Source organism: Scyliorhinus torazame, chromosome 6 (assembly GCF_047496885.1).
Source record: "Scyliorhinus torazame isolate Kashiwa2021f chromosome 6, sScyTor2.1, whole genome shotgun sequence".
Classification (NCBI taxonomy): domain Eukaryota; kingdom Metazoa; phylum Chordata; class Chondrichthyes; order Carcharhiniformes; family Scyliorhinidae; genus Scyliorhinus; species Scyliorhinus torazame.
Window position 1 is genome coordinate 301600412 of NC_092712.1, and position 25038 is coordinate 301625449.

Sequence of the window (25038 nt, forward strand, 5' to 3'; positions counted from 1 at the left end):
TATGCACTGTCTGAACGTATGGGAACGAACAGGGATAAAATAGAGCAGCAGGTATTTACTGGACCAACATGATATTCATTGACAAGCTATTACTGAACACTTTAATGCATTTTGTGATATCTGTGCTGAAGGCAGGTCACAGGATTGAAACGTTAACTCAGGCCTTGATTTTTAGACGCAATTCAGGTGCGCAGAGTCCAAAGATTTCTTGGCTCTGCAAACCTGACTTTGAAAAATGTCTGCCCGCAAATCAAATTTTCAGTCCCGTGGGGGTTAGGTGCTGGTGGGCAGGATATATATTAGGGGTCAGGGTGGCTGAGGTAAGGTCGGAAATGGTGAGGCGTCATAGGTGATTTTGGCGCAGGGTGGGAGATTCGAGCACAGTCACCCATTCTTAACAGAGGTGACACATTGTTCACGCTTACCTGGCAAGGCAATGTAAATGCTGTCCAACTGTTAGCTGGTCAAGGAATGGAAGGCCCATCATGGACTTTTCCTACGGGAGAATTGTCATTGTTGCTACCCAAACAAAGTGAAACATTGAAAGCACTGAGTGGATTCCCAAGACGCAGCCAAAGAGAGGGCATTGTCTTGCCATGAAGACCTGGTACAGATATTCTGCAATGATTTAGTCAGCTCAATAGGCCCAGTGGATCAATGATGAACAATGCCATGCTCATTATCCTATCCACTTGCCCTCTTTTACACCCTTGGCCAGACCTTACTATTACACTGTGACAGTATAATGTATGACTCAGAGGGAGTAAATCAGTAGAGCTGTCATTGATCCTGGAGCACAGCATGCTACCTTGGAGTCACAATGTGGCACCTAACGCTTGTGCAGGGCCATTTTCTTTATCATGCTCTTAACAGTATTTATTGATGAGATGCAGAAAATTCTTAGCGCAATGCAACCTTAAGTTCCCATATCTTTCTGGCACCTGGTTGCACAAGTCAGAAGGGGCAAAAAGAATTTCCCAGTGAGTTCACCAGCCTCACCCTCCTACTCCCGCCTCACCCTCCTACTCCCGCAGCTGAAGGCAAGATTGTTGGTGTTGAGTTTGTGCCAAATATGGGGCAGTGAAGACAAGTTTAAAGCCAATTCCAGAGGGGTACCTGCACCTTTCCAATGGAGTACCCGGCTATCCAAAGAAAAGCACAAAATTCAGACAAGGCATGTAGGCTCCACACTCTTAGGTGACTAAAATCCAACTTGAGTGGAGGCAGCTGCCCCCCTCCCCTCGCAAAAATACAATGTTTTACAGCAAGACTTGCAATAGCTGGGCTCCCCCACCATTTTCGACACTGCAGAGAGGCGTTTGTCATGGCAAAATACAAGCCTCAGTTTCTCTCTTCAAGGATGCTGCCTGACCTGCTCGGTTTAAATTTCAGATTTTCAGCATGCAGAGTCGTTCTGAAAGTAATTGGTTACCTTGCATTATAGAAACAATGTTCAGAATTTAATGAGGCCAGAGGGTGGGTCCAATGTCCACCCCCAAAACTAGCGGCATCCCCGCTGACTCAACGTCCCTTGGAGTTCCTAGAGAACAAGTCCATAATTGGCAGTGGGAACCGTTTTTTTGGACTTCCAGTTCAGCAGGGGACATTTAATTGTCGGATTCCCTCCAGTAGGATGGAAGTCCAACCTCCAAGAGTTGCCGTTCAATCAGATGCCGGCAGCGTCACAGGATGTGGTGGCTGTCGCCAATATTTCACTTGGTCTTCACCATGGTCCCTGCCTGCAAAAAGGTAAATGAGGATGGGATAGGGGCTGCCGACAAGGACAGGTGGGATTCCGAGGAAAGGGCAGCGGATGTCTCTCAGCAAGCCCCACCTTCCTGATGCTTTGTCACTCAATCAGGCATTGATTAAGACTTTAAACGAGCGACACCCCCTCGCACCCCAGACGGGCTTTCATCCCCCACTTGTTGGTTGAGTGCCAGAGGTGGTGGAATGAGGGCCTTAAGTGAGCATTAATTGTCCATTTAAGGGCCTCAATTGGCATCTGGGCAGTGCGGCCGCGCGCAAGACTTCCTACCCGATCAAATGGTCCCCCATGCCTCAGGTGGCGCTTCCAGAGGGGGCTTCAAATTACACCCGTAGGTACAAGAATCAAGCCTGTACCACCATTCATTTCGATGATGGCCGATTGCTATCTTAACTCCTCTTGATCAATCTCAACTTTGAAATTTTCAACTGACCTGGCCTCAAAGGCTGTTTTAGGAGTAGAAAGTTCCATATGTCCATTACTGAAAAGTGTGAAAATGTGACTTTCTGACATAGCGCTCCTGATCTGTTCTCACAATTTAACCCTTTCAGCCTTGGTTACAAGAATTGTTGCGTTTGAGTATGTTCACTTTTTCCGAATGCAGATTAGTTCTGAAGTTTTCTCTGCTGAAGTAAGTGAACCAAGTTTCATCATTACCACCCAGCCATAATGTCAATGGTCTATAAATATAACTGGAATTTCAAAAGGAAAACTTCCACTAACAGCGTGTCTATCAGTTTAAATTAGAGTTAAATTCATAACCTTGCTGATATCAAAACAAATTTTTAAACTTGAAAATATTAAATTTAAATTCATCTTTAAGAAATTGGTTGGGTAAGCGTCAACTTTTGAGACCACACCAACATTAAAATCAGTTAAGCGTTATAAAAATTGCAAAAATGTGTAGTCACAAAGAAAGTCGACTTCAGCAGAAAAGTCCTAGGCAATCAAGCCTTGCTATAATAATCAACAATTAACACTCTAATACTTATTTCTAAGCTTAATCACCCATTTAAGTTCTTGATCAATTTTAAGAATATGAAATACAAACATTCATCTAAAAAAAAAAAAAAATCAGTATGTATATAGTTACAGAGATCACAGTATTCAAACAAAGAATAGTTTAATTAAGTGTAAGAACATTCAAAGGCTTACACATGTGCCAAAATGCCAGCACTACAATGATTCCATGTAAAAGACTGTAAACTTTCAGATTGGACCAAGTTACTATTGGCAGGTTTAAATTAAAAACAATCAGAATCCAATATTGTATAAAATGCAGGTCAGTTCTTCGGAGAGACCTGAAGAGTTAATCAAGCTGTTCAAAATGTATCATTATTTGTCTGCAAACAAATGGACTTAAATGAAATCTCCCATTTTACTCAAAGCAAATAAGCATTGTGAAGCGTTAAGGGGAAAACAATCCTTCCGTATCCCAATGAAACAAGCGGTTTTCAAATATGAATTGTGTGCTAAAATAAACTGCTGAGCTACACAATGTAGGTTACATCTACTGAAACACAGCTGCTTTATAAATAAATATCACCTAATTGGTGGCTACATATACACTCCATACAAAATTGTACCAACTCCTATTTTGTCTCACCTTAGTTACCGTATATTCATTTTAAATCTAGGTAACTGCAATCTCAGTCTCGACAGGGCAGCCTAAATGATAATTCTGAAATTTTAAACATTTTCCAAAAAGATTCAATGGTCCGTACCTGCTTCTGTCTCTGCCTGAAAAATGCAGCACTACATATCCAATTTTATATTCAAATAGTTCACCCAAAAAAAACAGATTACTTCAATAAATTTTTTAAAATTTCAATCTTCATTGTAAAATTAAAATGAAAAGACTCAGCTCTAATCGCACAAGCGCACGTGTATTGCAATAGAACAATGTATTATTGGAATGGGATTCACAAGGTTAACATGTTGTTTTTATTTTAGCTTAGTCACTCAGTTCTTCACAAACAGAAATCAACATTCAGCTGTTAAAAATATCACTGCTATTGTCTAAGTGTTAGCTGTTCTTTCCAGAGTATATCCTATATGTTCTTGTGATTAGTGGCAAAAGTGCAGGGGTGGTTCAACACTCGTTTTCTAATGGTTGTCAACTCTGAAGTACCAAATATTCACCTTATACTAAAATATTACACTTTATATGCAAGACAGAAACCGTACCTCCGTACAGAGTTTTCTGATTAAAAAATTGATATCAATACTTCTAATTAAGGGGCAATTTAGCGTGGCCAATCTCCCTACTCTGCACATCTTTGGGTTCTGGGGGTGAGGCCCACACAGACACGGGGAGAATGCGCAAACTCCACACGGACAGTGACCCGGGGCCGGGTAAATTATCTCAATGCTTTAATCCTACTCAGCTACAGTCACTCACAATAAACCAGATCCATGTTCTCAGCTCTGTGCATTGAAAAGGTCACTAAAACCACCTGTGGAAAACTATGGTTACTGTTTTAATGCTACAAAAACAAATATGTACAGCACAATATATAATTATTAACTAGTAATTCTTTGCTGTCAAGTTCTTAACAAACAGATAGTGGGATTCCTAATGGATGCAGGACACAAAGAAACCTGAAACGGGTTGTGTTCATTTTTGTCGTCACAACACAAAGGGCAGCAGTGAAGCTTTTCTGAACTGCTGGCAGAGATTTGTTCGAGACAAGCGAACATTCCCAAGACATGCCTGCCTGATTCATGGGCTGACATTTACTTTTTAAACTTGCTTGACTGAAAGCTATGCACACTGGCCAAACCATACTGTAACCTGAGGCAGCCCTATGTTTTCAGTAACAGAACGTTCCACAACTATTTCCTATAAATATTTTATCTTGCCAATTTGACCTGTAAAAACTAGCAGTTTTTTCCAGTAAAGCTCAATTATAAACCAGAATCAGTTCTCCAAGCAGAGTTGCAGAGAAGGAAGAAAGCAAACACATGAATCTCAAATGTAAAAATATCATAACACTGCAGAGTCCCACCTGCTTTTTATATTCCGCTTCATCTTCAATGTTAATTATAAATCCAGCCTGCCTGGCTTAATTGATGCCAGGAGTAGTATACATTCAGAGTACAATCGATATAAAATAAAAGTGTAGTTTGGTGTTTCTACACAGCATAGTACATGCATAGCAGCCTGCTTCTCAACAATGCATGGCACTCTGCTGCCATCTGTCCATTGAAAAAGGAAATGAATAACCACGATCAGATAAAAAGTCAGACTTTTGTTTCTACGGTACCTACAAGTCGACAAGAATATAAATAGGTTTATGTTAAAAAGGTAATTTTACATGGAGATGCAAATAAAATTGAGTGAGTCCTTTGAATAGTGACTCCAATAGGATTACCAGCACACGGTTCTTTTAAGATACATTGGCTGGAATTCTCCAGCAGTAGGGATTCTCTATTCCCGCCAGCAGCTCACCCCTGCCCGCGGGTTTCCCGGAGGTGTGGGGTGGGTTCAATGGAAAATCCCACTGACAAGTGGCGGAAGTACAGAATCCCGTCGTCAGCGAATAGTGCACCACCAAGAAACGCGTGGCTGGGGGACCAGAGAATCCAGCCCATTATTTTTCTTAAATAATCGCTGATTTCCTTTGTCAATTAAACACCCTGGGGTAGAGTTTATGCTTGGTTACATTAGTCTTTACAGTACAATTTGCCCAGAAACTGCCAAACCACGACAAATCCATGCACTGCAACTTTTCGCACTGGTTTAAAAAAAAACTTGTGCTTAGAGCCCCACAAAATTGTTCACGGTCACTTAATCGCTGCGGCAAGTTTCCACCAATTACATATTCCGGCCTCTGAGGAGGCTCTTAGCATTTTCGTTGCAATGGCAAAAATTGGTATTGAATTTACTAACAAACCGACTGCTGTACACCAACCAACTAGTAACTATATTCTTTATAGTTCATTCCCAGTGATTTGAAAATGTGGTTGCTCACAGATAGGACTAAATATTCATGCATAAAAATACTTATTTTTGTTGCAAACACATCTTCTGCTCTAATAATAAATCTCCATCAAATTGCCATTCTTAAATACATCGAGAAATATATTTTAACACAAGGAAGAAAAAAATAATGAAGCGCTGTCCGATTACACTGGCTGATGGAAGATTTCATGTTTTTGATGTGAATAGAAACATAAATCATAACTTGGGAGTCTCCTACTCGACTTCGAATAGCACCATGAAATCTTTTACCTCATTCAAGAGGTCAATGCAGCTGTCGGTTTAAAGTCTCACAGCACCTCCAACAATGCAGTGTTCCCTCATTACTACAGGGAAGTCGCAGCCCAGATTATGTGCTCACATCTCTGGAGTGAAGTCTGAACCCAGGATTTTCTGAATGATAGGAGAAAAAGCTACCATTTACTGTAGCTGACACACATTTGGAAGAAATGTATCTGTGGAAGGGCAGGATCGTCCTCAGGAGTAGCAAGAAGGCCCTGACGCAGGTGGCCAGCTTCAGTGCTGGGAGGCTCAGAGGCCTGCAGTTACACTCCTGTTTTTCCACTAATCTTATTCAGTGCAGGTCCTTACCAGGGCAAATCTGCAGGAGGGAATAACCCAGACCAAAAAAAATGAAGCAGGCTGACAGGAGGCTGGAAAAGAAATTGGTCCCTTGCTCCTTAAAACAGGCTTAAATTGCCATTTTTTTTACTTGCCAACACATTTGTTGCAATTTCTTTAATTCCTTATTTTAAACTGAATGTTTATTTTCAAAAGTCCCTTCTTCACAGAAGGAGGAACAGAATGAAGGTGCAGTGGATGAGGAAGAGGACTTAAGATGGAGGCAAAATTTGTTTGGCCAAACTTCTCATGAGGTGGTCCATGATGTGCACAGATGAAAAATGGGGGACATTAATCGTGATGAATGGACAGTGAAAGAGAGATCAAATTAAAAAATGACAACAGTAGAAGTATGTCAGGCAGAAAGAGAGAGGGTAAATTGGAAGTCCTGAGGAACATTAAATTTAATGCATGCAGTTTAGAGTAAAATATTCTCCATAGCATTTTTAATAAGAGGATTATGCAAGGAGTTTGAGTAAGCATCCTTTCTAAACTAGCTAAATTTCCAAGCAGCCAAACAATCTGTTCCAGAGAGATCATATCTGGCCATAGAGGAGGTACATTGGAACACGTTCAGGGAAGTATTAATCCATCCTTGGAAGTATTAAACCACTTTCTTGCATTTGGAATATCAAATTTAAACTGAAAGGCGAAGGACACACATGTCAATCATAATAATTGTTGTCACAAGTAGGCTTCAATGAAGTTACTGTGAAAAGTCCCTAGTTGCCACAATCCGGCGCCTGTTCGGGGAGGCCGGTACGGGAATTGAATCCGCGCTGCTGGTCTTGTTCTGCATCAATCGAGGAACATGAAAATCCTGAGTAACGACCCGAGGGACTCTAATGGCCTCCGAAATACACGGAGTGGCCATCATGCCTAGTCTCCGCTTGTGGAGACCAGTACTAATAAACGGCCAGAGTCGAGGCCTCGCCGATGCAGTCAGTGACTCCCAGGATCCAGGAGAATGCGGCCTCGAAAAGGCCGCGTATATTCACCGTCCTTCACGGTCGCTGGGGCAATATCCTGGAACTCCTTCCCTAACAGCACAGTGGGTGTACCTACACCTCAAAGGCTGCAGTGGTTCAAGGTGACGCACCACTACCTTCTGAAGGAAATGAGGGATGGGCAATAACTGCTGGCCTAATCAGTGATGCCCACATCCACGCCCACAGCTAGGGCATGATCCAGATTGCTCCAGGTGCCACAGATCAGGTGGTTCACATGTGGTTTTACGCCCTGCGCAAAGCCTGATTGGGCCTCTCCTGCACTGCCCCAGCACGAGATCAGCACTGGGCACAATGGGGTGGTAAAATCACCTCCATGTCTCACCACTCCAATCTACAGAAAAGTAATGCCCTAAAAGGATCCATTTTTATTGTTTTATTATGCACAGTATAAATTACATCTGAGCACTTTAAACAAAATAAACGGTAACACATTAAAATGAACTTCATCTTAACATGATGTTGAGTAATCTTGTCATAAGTTATTGGAAAAAGTAGATTGAGGGGCACGTTTCATACTTCACAATGACATGTGTTTATGTTTCTATGAAAATTATGCTGCTACAGTACTGTAATCACATTGTAAGAGTCCCTTCTATCTTCACGTGTTTCCTATAGGAAGCCAAGCTAATTTCCTATTATTTTACTTTCTTCGTTTCAGAATGCCCCGTTTTTAATTAACTGGAAGTGAGAGATTCATAGAGGACTGTATTTTCTGGGAGACAGCAGCCAACACAAATATGTACATGTAAAAATATTGTAGACGAACATTCCATTTATTGAAACAGGAGGCATCTCTGAAGTCATACTTAGAAGTCATACATCACACACAAAACAAACAAATTGTACTGGGAAATGAAAGCACAACATTAAGAGGTAGGCAGTTATTTTACCGCAGAACTTCAATACAGAAGATTTCACTAAATAAGAAGAACCTTTTTATACTGTTACCCTTCAAGAATAATACATATTGTTAACGAAAGGTAAGCTGACAAAGAAGGATATAGGAAAATGAGCAAATTGCAGAAGCCAAGATAATGCGTATTCTGGATTAGATGTAACTGTTGCCTTCACAAAATGCAGATGAGAAGGATATGTAACATCATTATGAGATATTACCCTTCTGCACGCAAAGCATTTATCACAAACTTGTGTATCTAAATACTTTAATTTTCAAAATATTGAGCGCAATTCTCCCGTAAAAATTTGAAGTGTGGTCCCCGGCGGGAAACTTGATGCAATTCCCGCCGAGTGGGTTGGTGTGATGCCACTCACCCACGCTTCTAGACATTTTTTGGGAGACTGGGGTGATTTGCGCTGTGAATGAGGTGTGCAGGTCCTGAAGGCGCAGACCGGGCTGGCTCCTCATACATCAAAAAGGGCAGCCCGATTGCAAAGTAAAGTGACAAACCCCCTTACCGCCAGGCCTCCACCACCACCCACTCCCTCCGCAGACATCGCAATCCCCTGCAGACAAGGAGAACAACCCCAACCCTTGGTCAGAGTGGGGCAACGTCCCCTTCACCACTAAATGTTGGGGTCACCCCACCCCCCCCCCCCACGCAGGAATCAGGGTGACCCCCCCCCCCCCCCCTCAACATCACCAACATCAACTCTCTCCCCCCTCCCCTCCCCACCAGGATCACTGGATCATCCGCTCTTCTCTCCTCACCCCCCCACAAGGATATCTGTGATTGGGACCCTCCCAATGGATCTCTTGTCAGGCCTGTTCCAGGTTGGCACTGCCAGGGGGCCAGCCACATCCCTGACCATCCAGGGTCTACAACTGCTTCAACTAACCCCGGCGTGATCATCAGTCTGTGGAGACCAGTAGTGATTTGCACTGGCTTCAGGTTGTGCCGGTGGGTGGGAGCAATGCAGGAGCTAGGAGAATTCAGTTTAAAGTTGATCCTGCAGATTTGAATGAGAATTTAAATGAGCTAATCTGGTTCACGCCCAGGGCCTGGGAGCATCAGAAACTGTTTGGTACCCCAACACAAATCCGGTTTCGGGCCTCTCCCGGAATTGTCCCGACATAGCGGGATTTGCGCTGGCCACATCACAGCCGGAGAATCGCCTCCATTGTTTTTGCAAATGGTCCTTGGCTACTGCACATTTAAATGTTACCTTCATGATATACAGTGCACATGGTACATTATAGTAGTAATGAGTTTTATTGAATGGTTGAATTTGTGAAAAACAATTTCACTCAGTGACGACGGTGCCATGTGTACTATTGCACGTGTGTGATATGTGGCAATGCTTGGTGGGTTCTGCAAAAATATACTCAGGTGAAACAGTCCAATCCCAGTTTTTAAACTGGAGGAACTAGAGATTAGTGGGTACAAGGTTGAGCCCAGACAGCATGGCAAAACATTATGTTAAACTTACGAAACAATATTAAAACACCGTTCAGCACCTTAAAGTGGAAAAAAACAAGTTATTGTAAAAAAAAAAATGTCCTTGCTTCTATATCTCTCTTTACACTATGCTGTGCTTCCTTTTGCAGCTAATGGGCAGAATCTTTCCCAAAAATACCAAGTGTTGGTTCAGGAGATAAAACCAGTGTGAAGTTCGCAGGCCTTCACGGTCGACTTTCTCACCGTATTGTACACACACTGTGCATTTTAAAAGGGAAAGTGAGAAATAGGCAGTCAGCTGGAGAGGTGTGGCCTAAAGACACCTCAGGGCCAGGAATTCCAAAATTGGGGAGTCCTTTTTAATATGCGTTTGATAAAGTACCGCACAAAAGGCTACTTAACAAGATGCTATAATTATAGCAATGGCATTGGGACTAGCATATTAGCATGGATTGAGGATTGCCTAACTGATAAAAGATACAGTTGAATAAGAGGGACATTTTCAGGATGGCAACCTGCAACTAGTGCAGTGCTACAGGGGTCAGTGTGAGGGCCACAATTATTTACAATATATATTAATGATTTAGACGAGGGAAGTGAATGCACTATTGCCAAGTTTGCGGATGGCACAAAAATAGGTGGGAAGGCAAGTGGTGAGGGTGACACAAAGAATCTACAGTGGGATAGACGGGTTAGGTGATGGGTAAAAACTTGGCACATGGAATATAATGCAGGAAAATGTGAAGTTATGCACTTTGGTAGGAAGAATAAAGGCGCTGAATATTAGTTAAATGGAGAAAGACTGCAGAAAACTGCAGCACAGAGGTATTTCGGGGTCATAGAATCATAGAATTTACAGTGCAGAAGGAGGCCATTCGGCCCATCGAGTCTGCACCAGCTCTTGGAAAGAGCACCCTACCCAAGGTCAACACCGCCACCCTATCCCCATAACCCAGTAACCCCACCCAACACTAAGGGCAATTTTGAACACTAAGGGCAATTTATCATGGCCAATCCACCTAACCTGCACATCTTTGGACTGTGGGAGGAAACCGGAGCACCCGGAGGAAACCCACGCACACACGGGGAGGATGTGCAGACTCCGCACAGATAGTGACCCAAGCCGGAATCAAACCTGGGACCCTGGAGCTGTGAAGCAATTGTGCTATCCACAATGCTACCGTGCTGCCCTCGTGTGTAAATCACAAAAAGCCAGCATGAAAGTTCAGCAAGTAATGGGGAATGCCAATGGAATGTTAGCCTTTATTTCAAAGGGAGTGAGTATAAAAATAGAGAAGTCTTGCTGAAACTTTACAAGGCACTAGTTAGACTACACCGTAAGTACTGTGAACAGATTTGGTGTCCTTATCTGTGGAACAATATATTGACATTGGAGGCAGTCCAGAGGTTCACTGAGTTAATCCCGGTATGGAGGGATTTTCTTCTCACCACAGGTTGAGCCTGTACTCACTTGAGTTTAGAAGAATGAGAGGTGATCTTATTGAGACGTATAGGATTCTCAGGGGGATTGACAGAGTATGTGCTGAGAGGCTGTTTCCTCTTGTGGGAGAATCTAGGGCCAGAAGCCATGATCTCAGAGTAAGGGAGTGTCCATTTAATGCAGAGATGAGGAGGAATTTCTTCTCTCAGAGGATAGCGAAGCTGTGGAATTCATTATCACAGAAGGCTGTAGAAACTGGGTTGCTAAGTATGTTCAAGGCTGAGATAGACAGACTTTTCAAAGTGATGAAATCAAGGGTTATGGGGATAAGGCAGGAAAGTGGACTATAGGTTTACTATATCAGATCAGTCAAGACCAGATTGAATGGCGGAGCAGACTCGATGGGCCGAATGACCTACATCTACTCCAAAGTCTTATGGTCTTGGAGTTACCTAATTGTCCTCAAACTGAGGTTTTGTATTCAAGTCCCTCTAAGTGACCTGAAGGGCAAGACAATAGTTTGTTCAAAATCACTTACTTTAACATGGCTTTGTGCACCCAGGTTATAGATTTCGGTGGGCTTCACTTCATTAATGATCTTAACTAGGCACGTGCTGTCAGTGAGATCCCCATAGTGCAGTCTCATGTCTGTAAATTGAAAGCCCAAGTTAGTATTTCCAGAGTCTGGAATTTAGCAAATCCCCCCCAAAAAGACAATGAACATTCTCCAAACCTTGAAGTCAAATTGAAATTAGATCAGGTTGTATAAAATACATTTTATTTTGTATTGCCTCTCTATTTATGAAATAATGAAAGCAACACTTAATTGAGCATTGTCTATCCATGGTTGCTAAAGAGGAGTTAGTGCAACAAAATATCCAAACAGCTTAATTATCATCAAAACAAGAATAATTTTTTAAAAAATGAATGCAAAACTTTTATAGAAACATTAATAGTGAGGCATTCAAACCTTTGGAGTCAATAACCACCAATAGAAATTATGGATAGAAAAACCAAAGTTTAATATATTAACAGATATTAGCACTTTTATGAAGAAATTGGAAAAAATTAAGTTCAGACACTTGAATGCCTTAGGTCAGCAACAAAAAGTAGATGGTAGTCGTACTCTAATATTTTTATTGCGAATCATCCACAGTCCAAAAGCTGGACCAGTGCCAGTTCAGTTAGATTTGTTTAGACAAATCCTGTTTATAATTTGCAATGATTCTCTCTTCGCCCTTCCATTGTTTTGAAGGGCCGTCTTTTGACTTTTGCACACAAAAGTATTCAATTATACCCTTAAACATGTTGACGTCAATAAGAATCATCTAATTAAAATGTGAGGTTTTTTTTGCAATGTTAAATTTTCAAGTATAATATTGTTAATATAGCAATTTCTCAATGTTTTTACAAAAAAGATTAAGCATTAAGAATCCGCCATGGTAAATTAGTTCAACTAGTTTATAATCTAAACTAAATTAATCTGAACTCGCTCATCAAATAGGTTTTGTACAAGTATCAGCAATTAACAGGAGAATTCCTCATAGTATTAAATGGTAGCTTTGCACAATAATAATCTTTATTATTGTCACGTAGGCTTACATTAACTCTGCAATGAAGTTACTGTGAAAATCCCTGAGTCACCATACTCCGGTGCCTGTTTGGGTGCACTGAGGGAGAATTCAGCATGTCCAATTCACCTAACAAGCACATCTTTCGGGACTTTTGGGAGGAAACCAGAGCACCCGGAGGAAACCCACGCAGACACGGGGATAACGTGCAGACTCCGCACAGACAGTGACCCAAGTGAGAATCAAACCTGGGACCCTGGTACTGTGAAGCAACAGTGTTAACCACTGTGCTACCGTGCCGCCAATAATCAGAATAAGTGCCAGTGCACAGCTATGCATCAGCTTAATTGTCTAAAAAGGTTTTAAGATTGACACCAACCCTAATAAAATGCATATAACAACTGCTATTGCAGCTTTATTGATGGAGTGAGGTGGCAAAACTGAGTCTAAATAGAAATACAGAGAAAATGAAATTGGACTTCAAAACGGAATGGTTACTAATTAATGAGTAAAAATGTTTTTATTAGGGCTGCCATACAGGAAAACGGAAGGCAAAAAAAGGAAGTAAATTCAGCAAGGGAACTGTTTAGTGGCAAAAGAAAAGCATCAACCATGTACAAACACAAACTTACTCCCTTCTATGTGCGTGTGAGGATTCTTGTATAAATGCTCAATACGGCCAGTGTTGAAAGAACTGGATCGACGGATAATGCCATGTACCTGAGAAAAAACATACAACAAAAAAAGTTACTTTTCGGCTTCATTCATTGAGCCTCATTAACTGGCCTAAAAATAAGTTAGAAATCAAAGGACAAAATGTGCAGGAGGAACAGAACAACTACTACTAGACCAATAAACACCACAGTGCCCTTAAAATAAACACAATCCATAAAAAAGCTCATTGGTTTCCCAAAAAAGTAACGGCAATGCAAACTAAATGAAAAGGCGGTTTCAGCACACATATGGGCCATTAAGTTAGGCGTCAAGACACGTGCAGAAGGCCAGTAATGCTTAAGAGTCTCTCAATCAAACTACTGAGAAACCATAAGTTGACTGTTTTTTCAGGCATTTTCTCACCCAAATTTTTCCACCTGTCTATCTCATCCTCTCTCCCTAATTAGCTGCTAATGAATGCCTATCCCTTTGACAAAGCTGTCCTAAAATCTCTCGTGCATCAAATTTGTCTGATATCGCTCCTGTGAAACATCTCGGGATATTTTGCTACATCAAAGGTGGTATACACACGCAAACTGTTGTCATTGTTATTGGTATGTACAATTTCTTGTAAGGTAGCATCACCACATATCTAACCCAAAGAAGTTAGGCCCAGCTTGACAAGCGTATCCCCAGGTATATGTAGGAATATTGCTGAAGTTTAATCTGGTAGAACCATGTTGGAGCTGCAATCATCCAGGCAAGTGGATAGTATTCCATCACACCCCTGACTTGTGCCTTGTAGGTGGTGGACAGGCTTTGGAGAGTGAGGAGGTGAGTTACCCGCAGCAGGATTCCTAGCCTCTGACCAACTCTTGTAGCCACTATATTTGTATGGTTAGTCCAGTTCTGTTTCTAGTCAATGGCAACCCCCCCAGGATGTTGATAGTGGGGGATTCAGTGATGGTGATGGCATGGGGCTATGGTTTGATTCTCTCTTTTGGAAATGGTCATTGCCTGGCACTTGTGTGAGGCGAATATTACTTGCCAGCCCAAGCCTGGATACTGTCCAGGTCTTACTGCATTTGGACATGGATTGCTTCACTGTCTGAGGAGTCGCGAATGGTGCTGAACGTTATGCAGTGATCAGCGAACATCCCCATGTCTGACCTTATGCTGGTCACATATTAGTCCAACTGCACTTTCTACATATCATAGAATCATAGTATCTGGCAGTGCAGAAGGAGGCCAATCTACCCATTGAGTCTGCACTGACCCTTCGAAAGAGCACTCTACCCATGTCCACTCCCTCGTCCACCCCACCCTATCTCCGTTACCCCATAATCTAACCTACACTTCCTTGCACACTAAGGGGCAATATATCATGGCTAATCCACCTAAACTGCACATCTTTGGACTGTGGGAGGAAACCGGAGCACCCGGAGGAAACCCAAGCAGTCACGGAGAGAAAGTACAAACTCCACATAGTCACCCAAGGTCAGAATTGATCCCGGGTACCTGACAATATGAAGCAGCAGTGCTAACCACTGTACACCATGCCGACCATTGCACGTATTCCTCTTCAAAAATGTGTCCAATCTTCTTTGAACGTTAATGGTGAATGTATTTCCATCACCCTTTCAGGCAATCAATTCCAGATTGTATTTTTTTTTTTTAAAAACAAAGTAATTATCTCCCCTCCTGTTTTGTCAGTTACCTTAAATTAAGGTCATTCATTTGGTAACCAACTCTCCTGCCACTGGAAATAATTTCTCCTTATTTACTCAATCAAAATTCTTCGTAAACGTTTGGACAACTCTTAAACTTTCCTTAAACTTCCCTGTTCTGAAAAGAACAACCTCAGCCTCTCAAGGCTCTCCACGTAACTGACGTCCCGGTGAGTGCCATTTTAGATAAACGCCCTCAGTATCTTCACACAGGCACTGACACCCTTCCTGAAGTGTTCAGAATTGGACAACCTGGGGCCTAACCAGTAATTCATAATGGTTTAGCATGACTTCTCTGCTTTAGTCCCACTCTGCTTCGAATTACGAAGCCATGGATCCTTTTGCTTTCTTTGAAAACAACCGTATTAACTTGCCTTGCCACCTTCAAAGATCCAATTGTACAACCCCCAAGTCTCTGTGTTCCTGCTCCCTTTAAAGATGTACCATTTAGTTTGCTTTCTTTACTGATCAATATGCATCATTTCACACTTCTGTTTGAAATTTGATGAGCCATTTCATCGATATATTTATCGCCTTCAAAAAATTGTTACTCAACCCTCACTGTTGATTACATTTTTTTAGTTTATCATTTGCAAACTTTGAAATTATGCCCTGGATATCCAAATCCGGGCCATTAATATATATCAAAAGGAGTAGCGGTCCTAAAACTGGGGGGGGGGGGGGGGGGGGGGGGGGGGGCACCCCTGCACACTTTTCTTGAGTCTGAAAAAACCCATTCGTTACTACTATCTGATTTCTGTCCCACAGCCAACTTCGTTTTCACACACGCACTGCCCTTTACTCCCAGTTTCCTAACAAATCTGCTATTTGTTACTTTATCAAACACCTTTGGAAAGTCCATTTACACAACATTAAAAGTACTACCTTCATCAACTTGCTTTTTAAAAAAAATATTATTTTTATTAAAGCTCTTTTCAACCAGGATTTTTACATAACAAAAAGAAAAACAGTAAACAAAAAATATTTAACAAAACAAGGTGGCTGCTATCATTATGCAAAATAAAAAAACACGTTATATCAACACGTTCCCCCCCCCCCCCTCCCCCTCGCCACCCCTCCCCGCGTTGCTGCTGCTGCTGACACTTTACTGCTCCCCTAGAAAGTCAAGGGAAAGGTTGCCACCGTCGGGAGATCCCCATCAAGGACCCTCTCAAGGCAAACTTTATTCGCTCCAGGCTGAGAAACCCAGCCATATCGCTAACCCAGGTCTCCACACTCGGGGGTTTCGAGTCCCTCCACATTAACAAGATCCGCCTCCGGGCTATCAGGGAGGCAAAGGCCAACACCTCGGCCTCTTTCGCTTCCTGCACCCCCGGATCCTCCGACATCCCAAATATCACTATTGTTGGACTCGCCTTCACCTGAGTGTCCAAAATCCTGGACATAGCCCTCACAAAGCCCTGCCAGAATTCTTTAAGCGCCGGGCATGCCCAGAACATATGGACTTGGTTCGTTGGACTCCCTGCACATCTCGCACACCTGTCCTCTACCCCAAAAAACCTGCTCATTTTTGCCGTCGTCATGTGAACCCGGTGCACCACCTTAAACTGAATTAAACTGAGCCTGGCGCATGATGCGGATGAATTCACCCTGCCCAGGGTATCAGCCCACAGGCCCTCATCCAGCTCCTTGCCCAGCTCCTCCTCCCACTTGCCCTTCAGCTCCTCAATTGAGGTTTCTTCCGCCTCCTGCAGCTCATGAAATACCTCCGACACCTTCTCCTCTCCTACCCAGATGCCAGACACAACCCTGTCCTGTATTCTTTGAGGGGGTAACAGCGGAAATGTCCCCACCTGTTTCTTGAGAAAGTCCCGAACCTGGAGGTATCGCATTTCCCGGGGGCAGGCCGAACTTCTCCTCCAACGCCTGCATGCTAGGGAAAGTCCCATCTATAAACAGGTTCCCCCATCCTTCTAATGCCTGCCCTATACCAGCCTTGGAACCCCCCCGTCTATCTTGCCCGCAGCAAATCTATGGTTGTTCCGTATCGGGGTCCAAACTGTCCCCTCCTCCTCCCTGTGCCTCCTCCACTGACCCCAGACCGTCAGTGCCGCCGTCACCACTGGGCTTGTGGTGTATCGTTGCCGGCGAGAACGGTAGCGGTGCTGTTACTAGTGCCCCTAGGCTGGTGCCTTTGCATGACGCCGCCTCTAGCCGCCCCCTCCTCCATTACCCACTTCCAAATCATGGCCACGTTTGCCGCCCAATAGTAGCTGCAGAAGTTTGGCAGTGCCAAACCACCCCCCCATGAAAATGGGGAGGCACTGAAAGACGAACAGGAATCTGGGAAGAACCGTCATCCTTCATCAACTTTCTTGATTACTTAGCAAAGAACTAGTGAGCCAAAAAATAGACAAAGACGCAAACTATCCCACACATTCAGTACAAAATTAAGATTTGGCATGCACATTTCTGCTGCAAGCATCCAATACATCAGATATACTTGCCATGATAATCAATTAAATAATAAAACTTCAAATGCTTAGAAAAGATCTAAGCCAAGATCATTATTATTCAAAAACAGAGTTGCAAAATATTACTTTTTCTTTATTCAACTAGAAATATCAAGCTCTAAAAGCTCATGTGCTGGACTCTGAGCAATTCCAAGCTCCTTTGAACTTTTCATTCAAAGAGCACAGCAATGAATTAATTACCGTGTCTTATTCCAAATGACTATTTGACTAATGCCAAGCTACATTGAATGCAATTGCCTTGCAGTTTACCTACAAAGCAGCTGAAGATTAGAGCATGAAGGACAATCAAGCAGTTTGACGGCTTGCGTTTGAAAAGCTAAATTTTCCAATTACAGAACAAGGGCAGAAACTTGCATTTACAGTGCCTTTAATTCAAATAACGTCCCAATGTTATTCCACAAGAATAATCATTTGTAAATGATTTGTAAATGATCGGTCGTTCCCCTTAGTAACAAGTATACCGCTTTGGATACTGTTGGGGGGGGGGGGGAGGGGGGGGGGGGGACTTACCAGGGGTATGCCATGGGGTACAGGGCTCTGGCACGGAATCTGTCCCTGTTGCTCTGAAGGGAAGGGGGGAGAGGAGTACAGCATTAGTCATTGGAGACTCCATAGTTAGGGGGATAGATAGGAGATTCTGTGGGAACGAGAGAGACGCGCGGTTGGTGTGTTGCCTCCCAGGTGCCAGGGTGCGTGATGTCTCGGATCGTGTTTTCGGGATCCTTAAGGGGGAGGGGGAGCAGCCCCAAGTTGTGGTCCATTATAGGTACCAACGACATAGGTAGGGATAGGGATGTAAGGCAGGAATTCAGGGAGTTAGGGTGGAAACTTAGATCTAGGACAAACAGAGTTATTATCTCTGGGTTGTTACCCGTGCCACGGGATAGCGAGACGAGGAATAGGGAGAGAGAGGAGTTGAACACGTGGCTACAGGGATGGTGCAGGAGGGAGGGTTTCAGATTTCTGGATAATTGGGGCTCATTCTGGGGTCGGTGGGACCTCTATAAACGGGATGGTCTACACCTGGACCAGAGGGGTACCAATATCCTGGGGGGGAAATTTGCTAATGCTCTTCGGGAGGGTTTAAACTAGTTCAGCAGGGGCTTGGGAACCTGAATTGTAGCTCCAGTATACAGGAGGTTGAGAGTAGTGAGGTCATGAATAAGGTTTCAAAGTTGCAGGAGTGTACCGGCAGGCAGGAAGGTGGTTTAAAGTGTGTCTTCTTCAATGCCAGGTGCATCCGGAATAAGGTGGGTGAACTTGCGGCATGGGTTGGTACCTGGGACTTGGATGTTGTGGCCATTTCAGAGACATGGATAGAGCAGGGACAGGAATGGTTGTTGCAGGTGCCGGGGTTTAGATATTTCAGTAAGCTCAGGGAAGGTGGTAAAAGAGGGAGAGGGGTGTCATTGTTAGTCAAGGACAGTATTACGGTGGCAGAAAGGACGTTTGATGAGGACTCGTCTACTGAGGTAGTATGGGCTGAGGTTAGAAACAGGAAAGGAGAGGTCAGCCTGTTCGGGGTTTTCTATAGGCCTCCGAAAAGTTCCAGAGATGTAGAGGAAAGGATTGCAAAGATGATTCTGGATAGGAGCGAAAGCAACAGGGTAGTTGTTATGGGGGACTTTAACTTTCCAAATATTGACTGGAAACGCTATAGTTCGAGTACTTTATATGGGTCTGTTTTTGTCCAATGTGTGCAGGAGGATTTCCTGACACAGTATGTAGATAGGCCAACGAGAGGCAAGGCCATATTGGATTTGGTACTGGGTAATGAACCAGGACAGGTGTTAGATTTGGAGGTAGGTGAGCACTTTGGTGATAGTGACCACAATTCCATTGCGTTTACTTTAGTGATGGAAAGGGATAGGTATATACCGCAGGGCAAGAGTTATATCTGGGGGAAAGGCAATTATGATGTGATGAGGCAAGACTTAGGATGCATCGGATGGAGAGGAAAACTGCAGGGGATGGGCACAATGGAAATGTGGAGCTTGTTCAAGGAACAGCTACTGCATGTCCTTGATAAGTATGTACCTGTCTGGCAGGGAGGAAGTGGTCGAGCAAGGGAACAGTGGTTTACTAAAGCAGTCGAAACACTTGTCAAGAGGAAGAAGGAGGCTTATGTAAAGATGAGACATGAAGGTTCAGTTAGGGCGCTCGAGAGTTACAAGTTAGCTAGGAAGGACCTAAAGAGAGAGCTAAGAAGAGCCAGGAGGGGACATGAGAAGTCTTTGGCAGGTAGGATCAAGGATAACCCTAAAGCTTTCTATAGATATGTCAGGAATAAACGAATGACTAGGGTAAGAATAGGGCCAGTCAAGGACAGTAGTGGGAAGTTGTGCTTGGAGTCCGAGAAGATAGGAGAGGTGCTAAATGAATATTTTTTGTCAGTTTTCACACAGGAAAAAGACAATGTTGTCGAGGACATTCAAGCTACTAGACTAGAAGGGCTTGAGGTTCATAAGGAGGAGGTGTTAGCAATTCTGGAAAGTGTGAAAATAGATAAGTCCCCTGGGCCGGATGGGATTTATCCTAGGATTCTCTGGGAAGCTAGGGAGGAGATTGCTGAGCCTTTGGCTTTGATCTTTAAGTCATCTTTGTCTACAGGAATAGTGCCAGAAGACTGGAGGATAGCAAATGTTGTCCCCTTGTTCAAGAAGGGGAGTGGAGACAACCCCGGTAACTATAGACCAGTGAGCCTTACTTCGGTTGTGGGCAAAATCTTGGAAAGGTTTATAAGAGTTAGGATGCATAATCATCTGGAAAGGAATAATTTGATTAGAGATCGTCAACCCGGTTTTGTGAAGGGTAGGTCGTGCCTCACAAACCTTATTGAGTTCTTTGAGAAGGTGACCAAACAGGTGGATGAGGGTACAGCAGTTGATGTGGTGTATATGGATTTCAGTAAGGCATTTGACAAGGTTCCCCACGGTAGGCTACTGCAGAAAATACGGAGGCATGGGATTCAGGGTCATTTAGCAGTTTGGATCAGAAATTGGCTAGCTGGAAGAAGACAAAGGGTGGTGGTTGATGGGAAATGTTCAGACTGGAGTCCAGTTACTAGTGGTGTACCACAAGGATCTGTTTTGGGGCCACTGCTGTTTGTCATTTTAATAAATGACCTGGAGGAGGGCGTAGAAGGATGAGTGAGTAAATTTACAGATGACACTAAAGTCGGTGGAGTTGTGGACAGTGCAGAAGGATGTTACAAGTTACAGAGGGACATAGATAAGCTGCAGAGCTGAGCTGAGAGGTGGCAAATGGAGTTTAATGCAGAAAAGTGTGAGGTGATTCATTTTGGAAGGAATAACAGGAAGACTGAGTACTGGGCTCATGGTAAGATTCTTGGCAGTGTGGATGAGCAGAGAGATCTCGGTGTCCATGTACATAGATCCCTGAAAGTTGCCACCCACGTTGAGAGGGTTGTTAAGAAGGCGTACGGTGTGTTAGCTTTTACTGGTAGAGGGATTGAGTTTCGGAGCAATGAGGTCATGTTGCAGCTGTACAAAACTCTGGTGCGGCTGCATTTGGAGTATTGCGTGCAATTCTGGTCGCCGCATTTTAGGAAGGATGTGGAAGCATTGGAAAGGGTGCAGAGGAGATTTACCAGAATGTTGCCTGGTATGGAGGGAAGATCTGATGAGGAAAGGCTGAGGGACTTGAGGCTGTTTTCGTTAGAGAGAAGAAGGTTAAGAGGTGACTTAATTGAGGCATACAAGATGATCAGAGGATTGGATAGGATGGCCAGTGAGAGCCTTATTCCTCATATGGTGATGTCTAGCACGAGGGGACATAGCTTTAAATTGAGGGGAGATAGATATAGGACAGATGTCAGAGGTAGGTTCTTTACTCAGAGAGTAGCAAGGGCGTGGAATGCCCTGCCTGCAACAGTAGTGGACTCGCGAACACTAAGGGCATTCAAATGGTCATTGGATAGACATATGGACGATTAGGGAATAGTATAGATGGGCTTTAGAGTGGTTTCACAGGTCGGCGCAACATCGAGGGCCGAAGGGCCTGTACTGTGCTGTAATGTTCTATGTTCTAAATGGGCGTTAGGGCAAGGGAGAGATATTAGCATGCGTAAAGCTTGGTCAAAGAGGTGGTCGTTAAAGAGACATTGAAAAAAAGAATAGGGAGCTGGAGAGGCAAACTGGAAGTCATCCCAACTATGCTGCCTATCTCTTAACTTGCACCATGTTCCATTCACTTGTCACCACTGTGTTCGCTGACTTACATTTATTCCTGGTCAAGCAATGTCTTGAGTTTAAAATTATCATCTTTCTTTCCAAATCTTTCCATGGACTTCCCCCATCCCAATCGCTGGTCTACTCCAGCACCACAACCTTCCTGTGTTCCTCTAATTCTGGCCTCTTATGCATCCCCAATTTTAATTGCTCCACCAGCCTAGGCCCTAAACTCTGGATTTTCCCTCCCACCCCTGGCACCTCTCCACTTCTGGACCTCACTTTCTTTCTTTAAGGTATTCTTTAATAATAGCTTAAGTCTACACAATATTTTGTTGGAGAAAATTTCTGATGTACTGGATGTCAGCTTTTTTTTGGGAAATATCAGCATTACCACTCACATAATATAGGAATGTGAAATATCTATCCGGCAAGAGGGTCTAACACATATTATAATATTCATGAAATGTTAAAGTTTACTAAAGTTCTTCATACGACAAGCTGTATCGTAAACTAAATTGATAATTACCAAAACTGAAGATGTACTACCTCAATTGTAATTTTTAGCATTCTTACCCGGGGGCTGCAAACTCAACTATACTGCTAACCATCCCTCTCTCTAAGTCTTGAAGCCACAGCCTATGTGATTTTCAGCATACCTGCCAATTAAAACATTGTGTTGAAGGAAAGTTGCAAAACAAACAACCGCAATGAACCAATAAAAGCCTTTCATCTAATGGAAGGAATGATACCTCATAATCACCTGACTGCACTGCACAGGGTGAATTTGTAGAATTGTTTTTGTAAAAAGGTCAAGTAGACTTGTTGTCTACAATTCGTGGTCTGCATAGTACTTTAATTCAAACTCAAAGATCCTTTCTTTAACATGCACGTACATGAAATGAAGCAGGCCCGTCTGGCAGTGACATTTTCATTCTAAATCTAACTTACTAACATTATCATAGAATTTACTGTGCAGAAGGAGGCCATTCGGCCCATCGAGTCTGCACCGGCTCTTGGAAAGAGCACCCTACCCAAGGTCAACGCCTCCACCCTATCCCCATAACCCAGTAATGCCACCCAACACTAAGGGCAATTTTGGACACAAAGGACAATTTAGCATGGCCAATCCACCTAACCTGCACATCTTTGGACAGTGGGAGGAAACCGGAGAACCCGGAGGAAACCCACGCACACACGGGGAGGATGTGCAGACTCCGCACAGACAGTGACCCAAGCCGGAATCGAACCTGGGACCCTGGAGCTGTGAAGCAATTGTGCTATCCACAATGCTACCATGCTGCAACATAAAGAAGTCTTACAATACCAGGTTAAATTCCAACAGGTTTGTTTCAAATCACTAGCTTTCGGAGCACTGCCCCTTCCTGCTATTCAATGTCAATTGGTTCACTTAACAAGGCTGCACGGGCTTCTTGCCGTAAATGAAGGCTCACCAGTCGATTCGCCAGCACCGCGCTCGCCAGTCCCCTGCCCCCTCCACTAACAAGGTCAAGCAGCACTTGCTCAGCCAAACTCTGCCAGCTCGCAGCAATGGCGGCCAGGAGACCGGCCCCAAATTCGGGATGCAGACATGAAAAGGCTCCTAGGTGCAGTGGCGGGGAGGAGAGATGTCCTGTCTCCCAGAGGGTCCCGGAGGGTCAGCCACAGGGCAGCGAGTGCTGCCTGGAATGAGGTGGCGGTGGCTGTAAGATCCAGGAGTGTGACCAGGAGGTCTGGCCTCCAGTGCGGAAAAGAAATCGACGACCCACATCGGGCAGCATGAGTGACTGGACACCAACAGCCCATTTCCGCCCCTAAACGGGCATCCACCCCACAACTGTCCATGCAATCCCCAACCCTCCCTTTACCCCCCCCCCCAGTTCTTTCGTCACCACCATCACCCCCCACCCCCACCACTGTGAATCACGCATGTGGCTAACGATGCCCTCTCTCTGTCAACTCAGGAAAAGCTCTCCCACAATCCAAGATAGACAACGGAAGAGGGGCTTGGGAGGGCAATGATGTGGTCAAGTCAACCATATCAAAGACAACAAGAGAGACTGAGAATGGCAAAAAGATTAATCATGCATCAGGGTCAGAGAATCCAGTTTGGGACATTGATTCGAGATGTTCAGAAACAGAAACCTGATTGAAGAACTACACACGGTCATGTTGCGGCGCAACGCAATCGGTAGATCCTGGGAGATCCCACTTCTGGGATCTACCTGGCTCATCACACCTCGCGAGATCTAATACGATCTCGCGAGATGTCGCAAATGTGAATCCTGCCCATTGTGGACGGGACCACTTTCTGGCAACTCTGCATGTTAGAGTGAGACAGCTAGCCTCATTCTAATATGCGTTCCCGAAACCTACCCAAGGCGTGGGATCTAACTCCCTTGCTTGGAAACCTCAGGAAAGTGCCTTTCAGTGCTGGGCTCCACAAATGGACACCAGACGGAACAGCACTCAAGGCGGGGGTCCTCCCAAGAGATTGGAGAACCCCCCAGGTGCATGCCCTCTAGGCAGGGTGCTACCCTGACACTGCTGGTGCCACCCTTGCACCTTGGTGCCACCAGCCTGGCACCTTAACTGTGCCACCTGGGTGCCAGCCTGACACTGTCAAAGTGCCCAGGTGGCAGACAGCTGGCAGGGGCACTGCTAGGGTGCCAAGTTGGCATTTTATGCATGGCGGTGATCGGGATGGGGTGCCCTGCGCGGGTGTGGGGGGGGGCCAAGGAACCCCCTTTTAGTGAGATGGGGCTTGGGGGGTTCGGCATCACGTCGGGGGCTCTAGAGATCGGGCACCATTTAAAATGCCGTCCCAATCTCTCGCTGCACTGTGGAGTTCCGGCGAGCGGGGCTCCTCAGTGGAGAAAACAGGGCGAAGTGTGGCCTCATCGGGTAGTTTCCCTCTGAGGCCCCCGACCTACCTGGATGGGCGTTAGGCTGCGGAGTGTTTCTCGGCGCTCCAAGCGCCAGGAAACATCTGGCTAATTTTGCACTATGGGATTCTGACCCCATTCTGGTAGATCGCGTTCATGGAGTCACAGATTTAAGAGATGACATATTTAAGAAGGATTTGGGGAGGAAATGGTAGTTGGAGGTGGAAAGTTTTCAAAGCGAGAGGGATAAGGGATGAGACATTTGAGATGGAGGTGTTGACCATGGTTTTCAAAGGTTAGAGGGACGATACTTGAGAGGAAACCATTTCCACTGCCA

At 44.2% G+C, this 25038-nt stretch overlaps 1 protein-coding gene across 1 annotated transcript in view; it reads right to left on the bottom strand.

Annotated features, from left to right (window-relative positions):
* gmds (GDP-mannose 4,6-dehydratase) overlaps positions 1-25038 on the bottom strand; it is a 677745-nt gene that overhangs the window by 546539 nt on the left and 106168 nt on the right. Inside the window, exons 3-4 of the mRNA XM_072509922.1 lie at positions 13383-13470; positions 11718-11827 (exon numbers count right to left, since the gene is read on the bottom strand). Coding sequence (XP_072366023.1) covers positions 11718-11827; positions 13383-13470 — 198 coding nt within the window. The remainder of the gene's footprint in view (positions 1-11717; positions 11828-13382; positions 13471-25038) is intronic.